At 39.8% G+C, this 15,338-nt stretch overlaps 1 protein-coding gene and 2 long non-coding RNA genes across 6 annotated transcripts in view; 2 read left to right on the top strand and 1 right to left on the bottom strand.

Moving 5' to 3' along the window:
* Positions 1 to 395: 395 nt before the first annotated feature.
* Positions 396 to 1,295, top strand: LOC138854251 (uncharacterized). The gene is made up of 2 exons (XR_011393455.1): positions 396 to 468; positions 973 to 1,295. It is a non-coding gene; the product is annotated as an uncharacterized lncRNA (long non-coding RNA).
* A 5,741-nt stretch (positions 1,296 to 7,036) lies between these two features.
* Positions 7,037 to 13,057, top strand: LOC138854250 (uncharacterized). Of its 2 annotated transcripts, XR_011393454.1 has the most exons (4): positions 7,037 to 7,094; positions 9,500 to 9,683; positions 11,020 to 11,156; positions 12,313 to 13,057. It is a non-coding gene; the product is annotated as an uncharacterized lncRNA (long non-coding RNA). The 2 variants fall into 2 exon arrangements; XR_011393453.1 differs by lacking the exon at positions 11,020 to 11,156.
* The window catches only part of LOC128692402 (uncharacterized), a 34,289-nt gene continuing 28,307 nt past the window's right edge, over positions 9,357 to 15,338 (bottom strand). For all 3 annotated transcript variants that reach the window (XM_070096291.1, XM_070096289.1, XM_070096290.1), the window contains exons 13-17: positions 14,782 to 14,953; positions 14,098 to 14,182; positions 12,293 to 12,448; positions 11,003 to 11,138; positions 9,357 to 9,727 (exon numbers count right to left, since the gene is read on the bottom strand). In XM_070096291.1, the coding sequence (XP_069952392.1) occupies positions 9,519 to 9,727; positions 11,003 to 11,138; positions 12,293 to 12,448; positions 14,098 to 14,182; positions 14,782 to 14,953 (758 nt within the window). In that variant the 3' untranslated portion in view covers positions 9,357 to 9,518. The remainder of the gene's footprint in view (positions 9,728 to 11,002; positions 11,139 to 12,292; positions 12,449 to 14,097; positions 14,183 to 14,781; positions 14,954 to 15,338) is intronic.

Genomic DNA, 15,338 nt, shown 5'->3' with positions numbered 1-15,338 from the left:
TCGGGTTTAATTCTGGCAAGTGAATCCTTATTACGCATTATGACCTTATTCAGGGATCATAATGCCCAAGAAGGGAAATGAGAGTTAATCAGCTCTGTTCAAGAAATTAATGTGTACCTCCAATTCCTTGGATCTAAAGCTTTTCAGCAGCATCAAGGTACCCTGGAAGGGGTGTGTGGGAAGATGCGAGATGTCACCTCTAGGCAGGTCCACTGCCTGGTAGAATTACCGACAATTAAGTAAAAGGGCACAAATGCAACTAATGTGTCATTATTGATAAAGCTCCTGGAGAGCGAAACGTTGCAAAATAAAATGTCACACTAGTTGCCCTTGTACTTAACAGGTCCACTGCCTACCTCTCCCCACCGCCAGGGGTGGTATATAAAGCAAGGAGCCCCACATCCTGTGGGACACCTCCATCACGACGGTAGAAGTACGGACGCTCATTGTCTCACCATGAAGTGCTGGGTGAGTGTTATTTCATTCATTAGTATTAATTTAAAGGGCTGAACTCATGTGAGTCATTCAGCTCGAAACCTAATTGTACTCAACAAAGTCTGAAAAGAGTAAGAAAACATTAGCAGTATAAAATGCGTTGTATATTCGAGTAGGTGGCAGATGCGTTGGATATCTTAAACCACAAACTTTTACCTATACAGTGAATATCTTTATTAACGACAATGTTACGCGAACACAGTGGATATCTTTATTAATCACATTTCAACAACACATTGGTTATCTTTATTAGTCACAACATTTGAACAACACAATGGATATCTTTATTAATCCCACACAACGGCTCTGCCAAATCTGACATTATCATGACGCCTGAAAAAGTTACCTTGTCGTTAATAAGGGTATATATTGCATCTGTTATGTACTCCATCTATGATTCCATTTCCAGTGATATACACTGTGGTTGAGGGCAAAAACCAAACTGATTGTCGTTAACAAGTGACATTTTGTCCATAGGTACTGGTACTCCTTGTTGCCGTGGCTTGTATTTCTGGGATGGAGAAGCGAGCGGCAGCATCTAGCAACTATCTCATTCACCCGCCTGGAAATCCCATCTCTCGTGCGACCAGCAATGGATACGGAGGTGGAGACATTGTAGTTCACAAGAGATCCGCTGAGTGGCGCTCGAGGGGTCGCCCCTTCAACCACTACATCGGCAGATATTACCGGCACGAGCAGGAGAGTCCTTTTGAGTAGACAAAGTTTGTCTTGCTGTACCTTACTATGTTTCTAAATTATAAATGTATTTATTTTTGTTTAGTAAAATTCCTAATTTCGTGTCCCAGCTTTTATTATATTCATATGGAATCACTAAACATGAAAGGCTTCTACAGTTCTTGGGTTATGTGAGTATTAGTTTGAACCTGATACAAAAAATAAATAATATATCTTTATTTCTACAAGTACATGTACAAGGTATACAGGCCTAGATGACATCAATGACATATTACTATATAGAAAACCCCTTGTTATGCTGAGCATTTCTGGCAAATTTGGTCAGTTTTTTCCCAGGATGCGACCCACACCATCGACTAACACCCAGGTACCCGTTTTATACTGATGGGTGAACATGGACAACAGGTATCTTAAGGAAACACGTCCTAATGTTTTCCAGCCGTACCGGGGATTCGATCTCCAGACCTCAGTATGTGAGCTGAGTGAGCCAGTGACCGAGCTACATGCCGGTAAAAGGCTCCTTAAACGGAGTTTTTCACCTGCATGTAGTACCTCCATTGAACGATTCGTATTCAGATCTCTGTTAATTATTATTATTATTATTATGATAATCAAGGGGGAAGCGCTAAACCCAGAGGATTATACAGCTCCTGGGGGGGGGGTATGTGGAAGGCATTCAGGCTTAATTCGGGGAACTGGAGCACAAATCCAATTCCCTAAATCAAGAGCCCCTCACCAACATCAAGGAACCTTCCTTGAGGGGAGATCTCTGTTAAATTAACGAGTTTCATCCTAACAGTGATGAAATGAGAGTTGTATTTAAATAAAAGCGTTAATAGTATTGTCATTATATTAACATGGACGCGCAATACCAATGAATGTCGGACAGAACCTCAAATCTGATTCCTTGCGTATCAGATTTGCATCTTTCGGTGCACGAGATGTTCCTCAGTGTTTGTGTATGATACAAGCTATTAGTAAGGATGACACAATTACTGCTTTTTGTGGCGATTATCACTGGTAGAGTTAATGGGATCATTAATAATGAGAGAAGGAACATCAAAGGATTCCATGTGTTTGTTATTGTAAGGTGATGCTAGAGACGCGACTCAGCCCTTTAGTAAGTAAAGTACAATGGGACGCCTGCCCGACACCATCAGGAACCACCACTGCAATGACATTGACTCTCTGGAAGGTTACCTGCCGGACATAATCACCGCCGCCGTTCCTTAACTTCTGCTATCCCCAGAAGATACATACAATCTCTGATTGGATTAGAAGAGAACATTCTTGTCACTGTAAATTAATGGTTCAGAGAACCGACACATTGATAAATTAGACACGTGTGCAATTCTTGGGTATCTTTATTGAGGAAACGTTTCGCCACACAGTGGCTTCATCAGTCCATACAAAGGAGAATCGTGAAGAACAGGAGAAGAAGAATGAGGTAATCAGTCCCTCAGACCACATGGACTCAAGGTTGAGGGACTGATTACCTCATTCTCCTCCTGTTCTTCAAGTTTCTCCTTTGTATGGACTGATGAAGCCACTGTGTGGCGAAACGTTTCCTCAGTAAAGATACCCAAGAATTGCACATGTGTCTAATTTATCATTCTTGTCACTACTGACAACAACGGTGATGGTGTTATTCTAGATACCTTGGGCTATAACAGCAGTGTTTGACCTCAACAACATGGACACCTACTTACTGAGCAATAAATGAGTATACCAAGAACATAAGAACGGAAGAACACTGCAGGAAGCCAAAACTAGACACGTCCTCCTCTAAACTAACTATTCCTACTTGTCCAATCTCTTCTCAAAGCTTCCCAAGAATTACCATCAGTACCTCAGGTATTAATCAAACTCAGCCCTTCTCACTCGTATATTAATCCAATCTCTTTTTAAAGCAACGCACGAACTTCTCTCCTGTCATTATATCTAGCTTGTATTCTTTAATACTCCTCATATACTGGAAATGACCAAGATGTCGTCATGTACTGTCTTATTACAAAACTAAATGCCTCGAGTTTGCTCTATTCAATTCAAAAATCGCACAAAAACAAACTAAGTTTGCAATCGGAGGGAGCCTGGTTTACAAGCTACTTAACACACCACCTTCTTGATACGACATAGTCAGGTTTGCACCTCACGACGACTCGTTACCTACTCACCAGACGGTATTGACTCCCACAACAGTATCGACCTATGCCAACTTATTGCCGCGAGTCGAGTGGCGTGGTAGCTAGTGGATTAGGAGCCATGCAGGATAGTATAAACCCACGTAGACTAGACCGTGGTTTATTGGCTACAAGTTATACCAGGCAGATACGAATAATTGTCAGCCAAGAGCCTAAGACCAAGGGAAATTAGGTATTGTCCACAGGGAAGCTGTCGAGAGAGAATGCAGGCTGGCCACACGCGCTCACCTCAGTACCAGCCCACCTAACAAACAAGGGCTGTGAAACAAGCCTTGGCGGGCATTATGAAATTACGGGGTAAGAACACCGTTACAGTTATTATTATTATTATTATTACTGGTAGTAATAGTAGAAGTAGTAGCAGTATTACTATTGTTATATATTCACTGCACACACGTGTGTGTGTGTGTGTGTGTGTGTGTGTGTGTGTGTGTGTGTGTGTGTGTGTGTGTGTGTGTGTGTGTGTGTGTGTGTGTGTGTGTGCGCGTGCATACGCATGACCTTGCACTGATATGGAAAGAACCGCCGGATGTCTTACCCCAGAAGTGCGCAACATCAATTTGTCTGTGGAGAGAAATGTTAAAAAAAATACCGACACACTGGAAAACGAGACAAATGGAATCAAGTGCGATTCTTTATTGACTTTTAATTCGTTATTAACCAACATATTTCTAGGAACTAGGCGACAAGGGGCCCAAAACAAGAGTCGTTTGGAATGCTACTAATGGCCAACACCCACTCTGATTCCGCCTTATTTATCCAAACTACACTTGTGCATACCCACTGATATTTTTGTGTAATAAGCTACCTAAGGCATTAACTTCAGTAACACTATTTGGTTGTTCCACTCTCACCTCTATTGTTAAACCAATATTTTTCTATATCCTTTCTGAATCTTTATTAAATCCACCTGAGTTCATTGTTTTGAGTTCTTTGTTTTTTATCCTCACCACCATATTAATGTGTCTAATTTATACCTGACAAGCACTAGTACAACTCTGTAATTTCTTCACTCAATCTAAGCCTTTCATTGTCTCTTAGTAAAAAAAGTATAAAGCTAAAATACCTTTTCTTAAGCATATTAGAAGAATTAAATGCTATAAAATATTCAGTGTTTTTCTTATTTGAAATATGATAAATATAGCTTACTCTGAATTGCCCTTAAATGGGTCAAAATTCAAGACAACATTAGTTCTTCTAAGAGTTTGAAACTGCCCGCATGACAGATATTTCAGTACCCATTCGCTTAATCACATTTGACGGCAATAAGACATTATGACAGAATGGAAATCTTCACTGAGATAATGTTTCTCTTGGTTACTCAGCTTTTGCTGATGTACACTCAGAGAATATGGTTTTATTATGATTATTATTCTTCTGGATATGCTCTATCATCGGGTGTTCACGTTTATTCCCAAATGAAGGAACGTAGTTATATTTCACGTTGATCTACTACTATGAACATCTCAGGTTGAACGAAAAGAACGTATGCCAGCAAATCAATGCTTTACAAAATATATCGAACGAATGACTGTTATTTTTTATTATAATCAAGGGGAAGCGCTAAACCCGGAGGATTATACAGCGCCTGTGGGGAGGATGTGGAAGGCATTCAGGCTTAATTCGGGGAACTAGAGCACAGATCCAATTCCCTAAATCAAGAGCCCCTCACCAACATCAAGGAACCTTCCTTGAGGGGAACGAATGACTGGCGAAAATGAGCTTGTTGGAAACTTTCAGTGTTACTGAGCGTCTTCGATAAACCCACCGTCACAAGGAAGGTCAAGATGACTTTGTCCACAGTATGAAAAAAATCCGTTTCATTATACACGGCAATGACTGTTGCGATGGTTTTGCTCCAGATTTAGTAGGTATTAACATCAAATACATTTTCGATCACATTGGCATCAACTCTTGCTCACGAATATCATAGACTAGCTTAATGTCAACACGATGTAAACTTCTGTACAGAGACAGCAAGAGGAGTACCTGGCACAGTTGAGAATTCTGTTCGAGTAGCAGAGTCCTCCCTTCAAAAAAAAGTCTTGTAACTGTGTGAGCCTCGGTCTTTCCAGAATTATAATGGTTGACAAGCAACCCAGATATCTATCTACTTCTAAGTTATGAGGAGCAACATGTGTAAGAAACATGTACAACGTCTCCAGTTGTTCTAGGACCAACCCAACATTGTTCGATTAACTGAATTATTATTATTATAATCAAGGGGAAGCGCTAAACCCGTAGGATTATACAGCGCCTGTGGGGGGGGATGGAAGGTATTCAGGGTTAATTCAGGGAACTGTAGCACAGATCCAGTTCCCTAGATCAAGAGCCCCTCACCAGCATCAAGGAACCTTCCTTGAGGGGTTGTTAACTGAAGACGCTGTAATTGTGAATTAGATGAAACGAATTAAGCCATGACATAACAGTTATTGTAATAGCATATTATTATTATTATTATTATTATTATTATTATTATTATTATTATTGTTATTGATGCTGGTGTTTTTGTTGTTAATGGATTCAAAAGAAAGCGCTAAATCAGAATGGATTATGTAGTGCTATGCATCCTGGACGAAAAGAATGTTAAAAATTAATTTATCAGAATTTCTGGGATATATTGTTAATCATAACAAGCTGACTACTGAATATTGCAAATTATAAATTCATCCGCCACATTACGGGTATTATACTCGTGGGGGAAGCGCTAAACCATAAAGGCGATGCAGTGCCCGGGGAAAGTAAAGAGGGAGGAAATTAGATTTAATCTGAGGAAGAGTAAATCCAGTACATTCGTTCAAAAAGTCCTTCGCGAGCAACATCGCACCTACCCCCTCATTATTATTAATATAATCAAAAAGAAGCGCTAAACTACAAGGGCTATACAGCGCTGCAGGGTAGGGAAGGAAGCGAGGGTATTGGGCCCCCCTCCTTAAAAATAATGCATTTTTTATTAAAGATTAAAAAAAAAGAACGTTTTTTAAGATTGTCCTTCAAGATGACTCTCATCTCCGGCCATGAACTTCTCGCTACTGGCTCTCTCATGGCTGGATGAGTTTTTTTTTTAACCCATTGTACCTGAAGTAAAAAAAAAGCAGCTTTTGATGCCTCACTGCGCACGTTGTATATACGAACACCAGGAAGTGTATATACGTACACCGGGAGGTGTGTGTACGTACACCTGAAGGTGTATATCCCAATTTTAAGGATAGACACCTCCAAGATATACATAGGTTGTGGAGGATTATTCATTGATTTTCTTGAATGATGTTCTGAGATTTGATAACTATGGCCTTAATGACCATTGTGCAGTTGCAATAAACCGAACAAACTGGCTATGTAGAGTGAATGTTGCAGGAGGTTTATCGTGACGAAGCAGTTACTGCTGCAACCACAATCAGTGTGCCAGTGAATCTTAATTATTATATTCATGTTAAGCACTAAATCCGTTTGCGTCAAACAGCCTTGGTTCAAGAAATTAAATGGGCACCTCCAATTCCTTGGGTCTGGAGATCTTCAGCAACATCAGGATACGATGAAACAGATGTGTAGGAAGATGAGAGCTGTTACCTCCAGGCAGGTCCACTGCCTCCCTCTCCCCACAACCAGAGGTGGTATATATAGCGAGGAGCCCCACATCCTGTGGGACACCTCCGTCACGAAGCAAGAAGTACGGACGCTCACCGTCTCACAATGTACTGGGTGAGTGCTAGTCATTATTTATGTAGAGTGAGGCACTCTGCGTGACGAGTGGTGGAGGTTCGAGCCTCCGTTCAATGTGGGTCCGCCGGTATTGTCCCAGCCGGGGTCCTTTCCAGTTGGTGACCCGGCAGACCGGTACTCGGGAGACAGATACTGTACTCACACAAGTCTGTGCTTGAAGACGAGTAAGAAAGCTTTAAGTGTCTTATCCACTGTAGTGGTCTGCCAGTTTCAGGACAATTTCCAAGGGTTCAACCCCCACCCGTTCTGTTGTCAGTCTACTGAGTAACCCACACTGGATACCTTTATCAGTAACACCGTTTTAATCGTTTAGTGGATAACTTCACGAAAACGCTTCTCCCACACAGTGGATACCTTTATTAGTCACAGCTTCTTGCTCACGTAATGTTTTTATAAAGTCTGACAACGTTTCGCCCACTGTGTGGGCGGTAATAGCTATATATATAATAAGGCATCTTAGTATTAAATATTCCACTTTGTACGATTCTACTTACAGTGTTATGCATTATTGCTGTGAAATATTTGTAACCTCTGTATTCGACTGAAGAAGCCTGAATAGTAGACGAAACGTTTCCAAAATGAAGATATACCCAACTACTGCACGTGTGTCGTCTACTGGTTGAGGTTCTGGAAGAAAAACACTTGAAAAACACTGGGAGTGATTATGTCGGAGGATCTCACCTTCAAGGACCATAACATTGTATCAATCGCATCTGCTAGAAAAATGACAGGATGGATAATGAGAACCTTCAAAACTAGGGATGCCATGCCCATTATGACACTCTTCAGGTCGCTTGTTCTATTTAGGCTGGAATATTGCTGCACACTAATAGCACCTTTCAAGGCAGGTGAAATTGCTAACCTAGAAAATGTACAGAGAACCTTCACGGCGCGCATAACACACCTCAATTACTGGGAGCGCTTAAAGTTCCTGAACCTGTACTCCCTGGAACGCAGGCGGGAGAGATACATGATTATATACACCTGGAAAATCCTAGAGGGACTAGTACCGAACTTGCACACGAAAATCACTCACAACGAAAGCAAAAAACTCGGCAGACGATGCAACATCCCCCAATGAAAAGCAGGGGTGTCACTAGCACGTTAAGAGATAATACAATAAGTGTCAGGGGCCCGAGACTGTCCAACTGCCTCCCAGCATACATAAGGGGGATTACCAACAGACTCATGGCTGTCTTCAAGCAGGCACTGGACAAGCACCTAAAGTCGGTACCTGACCAGCCGGGCTGTGACTCGTACGTTGGATTGCGTGCAGCCAGCAGTAACAGCCTGGTTGATCAGGCTCTGATCCACCAGAAGGCCTGGTCACAGACCGGGCCGCGGGGGCGTTGACCCCCGGAACTCTCTCCAGGTAAACTCCAGGTTGGTGTCTTGGCGCACGGAAGCATTCTTTATCCTAGACATTCCCTCCACTTGCCCTTCCTTGGATCGAACCTGAATACCTAGCCTTCACGCTCTATATGGTTGGTGCGGGTTTAGCGTTTCAAATGAAATTGTAATATAATAATAATAATAATAATAATAATAATAATAATAATAATAATAATAATAATAATAATAATGATAATAATAATAATAATAATAACAACAATAATAATAATAATAATAATAATAATAATAATATGTCCTTCCTAAATTATATTCATTGAAGTGATTTGTGTGGAAAGTGATTTTTTTTCATTTACCGAGTTCATATAAGATACATGAATACAGGGAATTGTGTAAAATAGCCACACATCCATATTATGGGAGCCACTCACCAGATCAAAATGACGTGCTGGCGACAAGACGGAAGAAAAGGCATGTTACAAGACAAACTCATATTGAAACAACGTTTTGCTCCGTGTAGAGCTTAATCAAGTCTTGATTTGATGAAGCTCTACACAGCGAGACGGTGTTCCAGTGAAAAGATGCTTTGCAACTTATCTTTCCTTAAATTAATAAGAAGCGTGTTTGAGCTCCGTTGCGACACAGGTGTTGTAAAGGGAGGTGCTGGATGGTGGAGATGTTTATGACCTTCAAGGAAGGATATCTATTGATACCAGCCTAACAGGATATAAGGACAGCCGGCTGCTGTCAGTTAACACATTAATTATATATATATATATATATATATATATATATATATATATATATATATATATATATATATATATATATATATATATATATATATATATATATGTTTGTGTGTGTGTGTGTGTAAAGAATGCCGTCGTCTTTATTTTTTATCCGATTTATTTATTGACGTTACTGACGAATTTTCATCCATCATCAGAATCTTGAAGTATATTATAATAATATTTACACAGTAGCTTTAAAACAATATCACAAAATCATACCAGTTAAAATTCTAATCACAGGATGAATTAAGTGAGTATGCTAAGCTGTACACTTTCCTTCGTGCACACATTGGGAGATCCAAGGCCAGAAGTTGACCAGGGAGGTGAAGATAGTGAGTGGTTTCCCACAGGTGTCCTGGGTGTGGAAAGTTACCAGGCCAGCAACTAGCCATTGATCCTGAGCACGTGTTCCAGCGTTCACCAGGTAAGGTCCTCCAGATGATCCTTCCTCTAAGAATCTCTCGGACACTGTCAGTAAAATGTTGGTTAATTAAGGATAGAAATTTTTGAAATGCTAGCACCAAAACTGAATGTATTTTGGAGAAAGAGCTTATATTAAAGATTAAAAAAGGGCATAATACCGTGACTATTGTTCCTTAGACTGCCTCCACTGTTACTACTACTATTTCTTCTCTAGCATTCCATTCTCTGCCCCATTTTTTAATTACCACTACTGCTTTCATATTGCCAACTCCATCACTGTTGCGCTACTTCTACTACTACTAGCTACCACTACCTCTTCCATCCCCCACCCCACTCTCGTATATATTCAGGCTACCTTCCCTTTACGCTTCTCTGTATGGCTAGTTAATGGTCCAAGTCAGACCGAAACGTCGTCATAAGTTTCAGTCTATGTGTAGATTATTTGTGTACATCCTTGTGACTATCCTTTCTACTCTTTTCCATCCCCTTCCAGTTCCTCCCCTTCCCTTCCTTCCTCTTCCACCTCTTCCGCTCCCCTCCCTTCCCTCTCGAGGTCCATTCCTCATTTCTCAAGTTCATTTCTTCAATTTCAGTCAATCTTTTTCCCTTCCAGGTCTTCCTCTACACTTTTCAGTCATTGTTTCTTCTCGTTTTCCATGCACTCTCCTTCCACTCAGAGCCTTCCACGAGGTTTCTTTTCCTTCCTTTTCCCACCTGCATTTCCCAACTACTCCCCTGAAACAAACGCTCAATTTGAACTCTACAAAACACGTACTTGGAAAACTAGCCTAATGCTTTAAGTCAGGAGTCCCAAGACTCTTCAGCTCATCGACCCTTCATGAAGTCTTAGACTTTTCATCGACCCCCAAACATTTATTATATGAAAATAATTTAATTAATAGTACTTTAACAAGTAGTACTACGAATAATAATAATTAAAAAAAATAGGTAATGTTTAAATTATGAAAAAAAATATAAGATTTAACATTCTCTTTTTTACTGAAACTGTTGATAGCATTAATGGGAAGGATTCATGTCATGAGGGTCAACAAGGACACTGATGCTAGGTTGGAGAGATGAGAGACACAAGGGAGAGGTGGAGGGTCACAGATACCCAACGCAGAGCACGTCCCCAGACATTTACTGACTCCCTTTTTGACCCACAGCCATTTATCGACCCCCTCGATAATCCCATCGACCCTTAGGGGTCTATTGACCACTCTGGGGAACTCTGCTATCACATGATGAAAATTGAAAATATCACTAAGATTTCTAAAGTTGTTTCTCTAAACATGACTCAATAAACATTGTTTTTCCTACCAATATCATTTGCGCAGAATTGGTTGGAGTCAATGTTGGTAGCTCTGGAACATGCGCTGTGCGGAGAATCACACCGAGAGTCGTGTTGCTGAAGAATTACATCCCAATTGTAATCTCCGCTCTGATGCTTAAATGTCTGCCGAGGAAAAACAACGTAATTAAACACTTTTGGTCGTTAAATTTATAGATTTGTTTTAATGTAATTGCACTGAAATTTCTGCATTGTGAAGAAAAAAAAACACATTAATAGAACCAGTCTTTATTTGAACATTATTTTTCACTCTACACAGCTTTAGCATATAATTATTTGATAAAATTGTACTCAGATCCATGTGATGTTCCGATAAAAGCTTGTTTTCTGCCCCTTGCATTTCATCTTCAACAATGTCAGCAGTACGCTGTGTAGATCCTGCATTATTTCTGTTAAGCACATGGCTAACCCGTGGTTATAAATTCTGAAGTCATCCTAGGATAATCTGGCAGAGCAAAACATTATTTTCTTGCTTAGTTACGTTGCTCTTCTCTGATAGTACCAATGAAAATTTTGATGAGTTCTTTTAGGAGCAAACTTTTAATCGAGTTTGTACTCATTTGCACTTCCGTTCGAAAGTCGTAATGTAAATAAAAAACAGTATTTTAATGTGCTGCTATAAATATAGGGTGAATTCATTTTGTACTGGTTTCTCTATCTGGAGAAGCATTAAAAATGATCCTGGTTATTAAAATCATACATATATGTAAGCGCTTTCGCTCTGAAAGTTTCATGTGAATGTTGGGATTCAGAAGGTTACTTAAACTGTAATATCCCATCACTTCTGGTACAATAACCCTCGAGTAAGTCATGGCGATGTGTTTCCTTCTCCAGAGTCACCCTTGTCCTTGGAAAATGATTTAATAATTCGAGAGTGAAGTTTCTGACCAGTCTTACGAATGTAAAACTGACTGTCAATTCACTTTTAAACTTGTTTCTACCAAAATAATGAGGATATACATAACAAAAGTAAGCATTTAATAAAAATAAAAGTCGTCTCTAGAAAGTATTATGTTCCCCGATGGAGATAAAAGGTATAAAATGCCGACACGATGGAAAAAAAGACAAATGCAGTACAATGCGAGTCTTTATTTTTATTACATTATGCTGCATTTGTGGGTAAGACACATGGAACAGTTAGGTATCTTTATGTATCTTACCTAACAACCTGTCGGTATTTTATACCATTTTAATATTCACACTGCATTTGTGTTTATTTTTCCATGTTCCCTGATAATGTCAATAATAATAATACTTACAACAGCTGTTTTTTCACCAGGAAAGTCTTGGGTTAAGACACAAGCCGGCTGTATATGGTAGGAGAAGGTGATTGCCTTCTTCAAGCGAAGCAAAGATACGTCATTAGAAGGTCTCCGTCCTGGTTTGTAACCCGGAAACAGATGCACACTGCGAATCTGGGCAGAAAACATGTGAAGGATTACCTAGTAAGGAATCAGTTGAATAATGAACAAAGCAGGAACATAAACATCGATAAAATGCCGTAGAGGGGAAGCAGGTGAGTAATTACCCATAAAAGAAACTGCTGTATAATACGTAGGAGGGAGTAACATAAGAATGTTGTAGCACTGGAGCAGGCCTACCGGCCCATTCAAGGCAGAGTCTTATCAAAACCACCCAATCCTACCTACATATTTATCCAACCTTTACCGAAAGCTACAAAAGAATTTGCTACAGTACCTCAGGTACTAATCAAACCCAGCTCTTTTCATTCCTATATTTGTCCAATCTCTTAAAGCTATCCAAGGTATTAGCTTCCATCACCCTACTCGGCAGACTGTTCCACGCATCGACAACTCTGTTTGAAAATCAGTATTTACCTACGTGGGTATCTGATCATTTGGGTGAGAAACAGACCAGGGGACATTGATAAAATAAAGTAATAGGAATTGCAAAAGGGAAATAAATTATTTCGAAGGCAGACAGTGAGATATACCTGTAAAAAAAAAAAAGGCGAATATTTGATGGATATAAGGACATGCTCCAGAAGATTTATTGAAGAGCAAGGGAAGAGGTATATTTTTGGATGAAATGACATCGTTTCTGAATAAAGATTGTTTCTTAAAATTTAATCAGAGATATATAATACCAGCAAGCTGGTGAATCAGAAATATTTGCAACTTGCGAGGTAGGCGAAACGTCGCTTTAAAGCGATGTTTCGCCTACAGGGAAGAGGGGAAGGGTAGCTTTATGTTAGTCTAATAGAGAGATATGAGAAAGGAGATTTAATGTAGGGGACCAGAAGAGATGGTAGTAGTCTGGTTGATGTGCACTGATGTAGTAGTAGTCTGGTTGATGTGCACTGATGTAGTAGTAGTCTGGTTGATGTGCACTGATGTAGCAGTAGTGGTAGTAGTATTAGTAGTATAAGTAGTAGTAGTAGTAATACTACAGTAGTAGTAGTACAGTAGTAGTACAGCAGCAGCAACAGCATGTTAAGTAAAAGGACACAATTGCAACTAATGTGACATTTTATTGTGGCAACGTTTCGCTCTCCAGGAGATTTATCAAGCCGTTACGTCTTAATAAAATGGTTCAAGGCTCAAATCACCACCAATATAAAACATAAAAAATGCAGATATTCTGAATTTTTGCTTATTACTGTATTTAGAAGCATAGTACGGGGAGTTTATGTCTCTGAAGGTCTTGACTCAGTTAACCTTAAAACGTGACGACACAATCAGATAAATCACAAACGAATATCCACTGAAATGTCACCATCTACTAACATCTAATATTACTGATATTGTTGCTACAATAACAACAACAACAACTACTAATACTACTACTTTACAGCATGTCATTCCCACTACTACCACCCTACCTCTTGTAATATACAAAATCGCGTTTTTCATCTCTCTCCTAAAAATTAATAAAACTTTTTGGTGGACGAATTGTCTCTAAAATAATGAGCTCCAAGTGTTGCACATGTGTCTTATTCCCCAGTTTCTTCCTTAGTCTCAAATACATTTTTTTTGCTTGAAAGATAAGCTGAACGGTAGTATTTAGTGACATAACTGAAATCCCCAAACTTTCCAAAACTCACATATGACGTAATGAGTTGTCCGTTGGTTTGAATGTGTTGTACTCTGATGTCTTCTGCATTCACTGCCTGACTGGACGCCTGTGATCTGTCGCCAGAAAATAAAATCAGTAAGTTTGTCTGTGTGTGTGTGTGTGTGTGTGTGTGTGTGGAGCAGTGGCTAGAGCAAGCAAATAAAAAAAATTAAGTGTAATGAAGACAACTCAAAAAAAAAAAAAAAAATAAGAAAAAAGAAAAAGAAAAAAAATCGGTTAATACACAATATAAAAAGTTAAAAAGAAATCGTTTCAGACTAAACTTTTTTCTCAATAAAAGCTTCTGCAACGAGTCTTTTCTTAACAATTGTCTGCAATATGTAATTTGCATCCAAGGTATAAAATACTGTAAATATTACTCCAATAAAACAATTATTAATTTTAAATACTACTGCTGCTGTATCAAATCGTATGTATTTGCTCATGTACTCGTGCAGCCATGAAGAAGTTCGTGATCCAAAGAAGTGGAGCAATTCTCCCATTCCTTGGGTCATATCTGATTACTTCCTAGAAAAAACAATGCTAAAAATATTCTAATAATAATAAACTTAATACTAATATTAAGAAGAAGAAGAAAAAAAAAAGATGGGCAACAACAACAACGATTAGAAAAAATGAAAATGATTCGGCGAAAGCTTTATGGTTCGGTTACCTGGTGAGACAGTGAGCAGCTGAGAGAACATAGTCGTGAGTGATGACAGTGGCCGTGCAGGCATGATTGCCGTTGATGATGACAGCAGCCAGCCAAGGCCATTGTGGTTGTTGCTTCCTATTCAGCGGATTGCTTGCACCGAGACTTCTGTACCTGGGCCGCTTACCACACACTGCAGGAGTTAAGTATCAGGGTGAGAGACGTATCACAGTCATGTATTTCCTACTTAGTACAGAAGTGTATTAGGTGTATTTGTGGCAGTGAAGCAGCAGACCGATTCGGGTACCATGGTCTTGTGTGCCGTAAATCCGAGGGAAAGATTGCAAGACATGAGGAGGTTAATAACATTATCAAGAGGAGCCTCACAACAGCTGGATGCCCAGCAGTAAGGGAGCCACCCCAACTATGCAGATCTGACGGCAGCCAGAAGCGTCCAGATGGTGTCACCCTTCAAGCCTGGACAGATGGGAAGCAGGTGGTGTGGGACTATACATGTGCATCTACCTTGGCTGATACCTATCTCCAATACACCAGGGAGGAAGGAGGGGCAGCTGCCA

This window comes from Cherax quadricarinatus, chromosome 53, assembly GCF_038502225.1.
Source record: "Cherax quadricarinatus isolate ZL_2023a chromosome 53, ASM3850222v1, whole genome shotgun sequence".
NCBI classification, from domain to species: domain Eukaryota; kingdom Metazoa; phylum Arthropoda; class Malacostraca; order Decapoda; family Parastacidae; genus Cherax; species Cherax quadricarinatus.
This window is presented reverse-complemented; position numbering and strand designations above follow the sequence as displayed.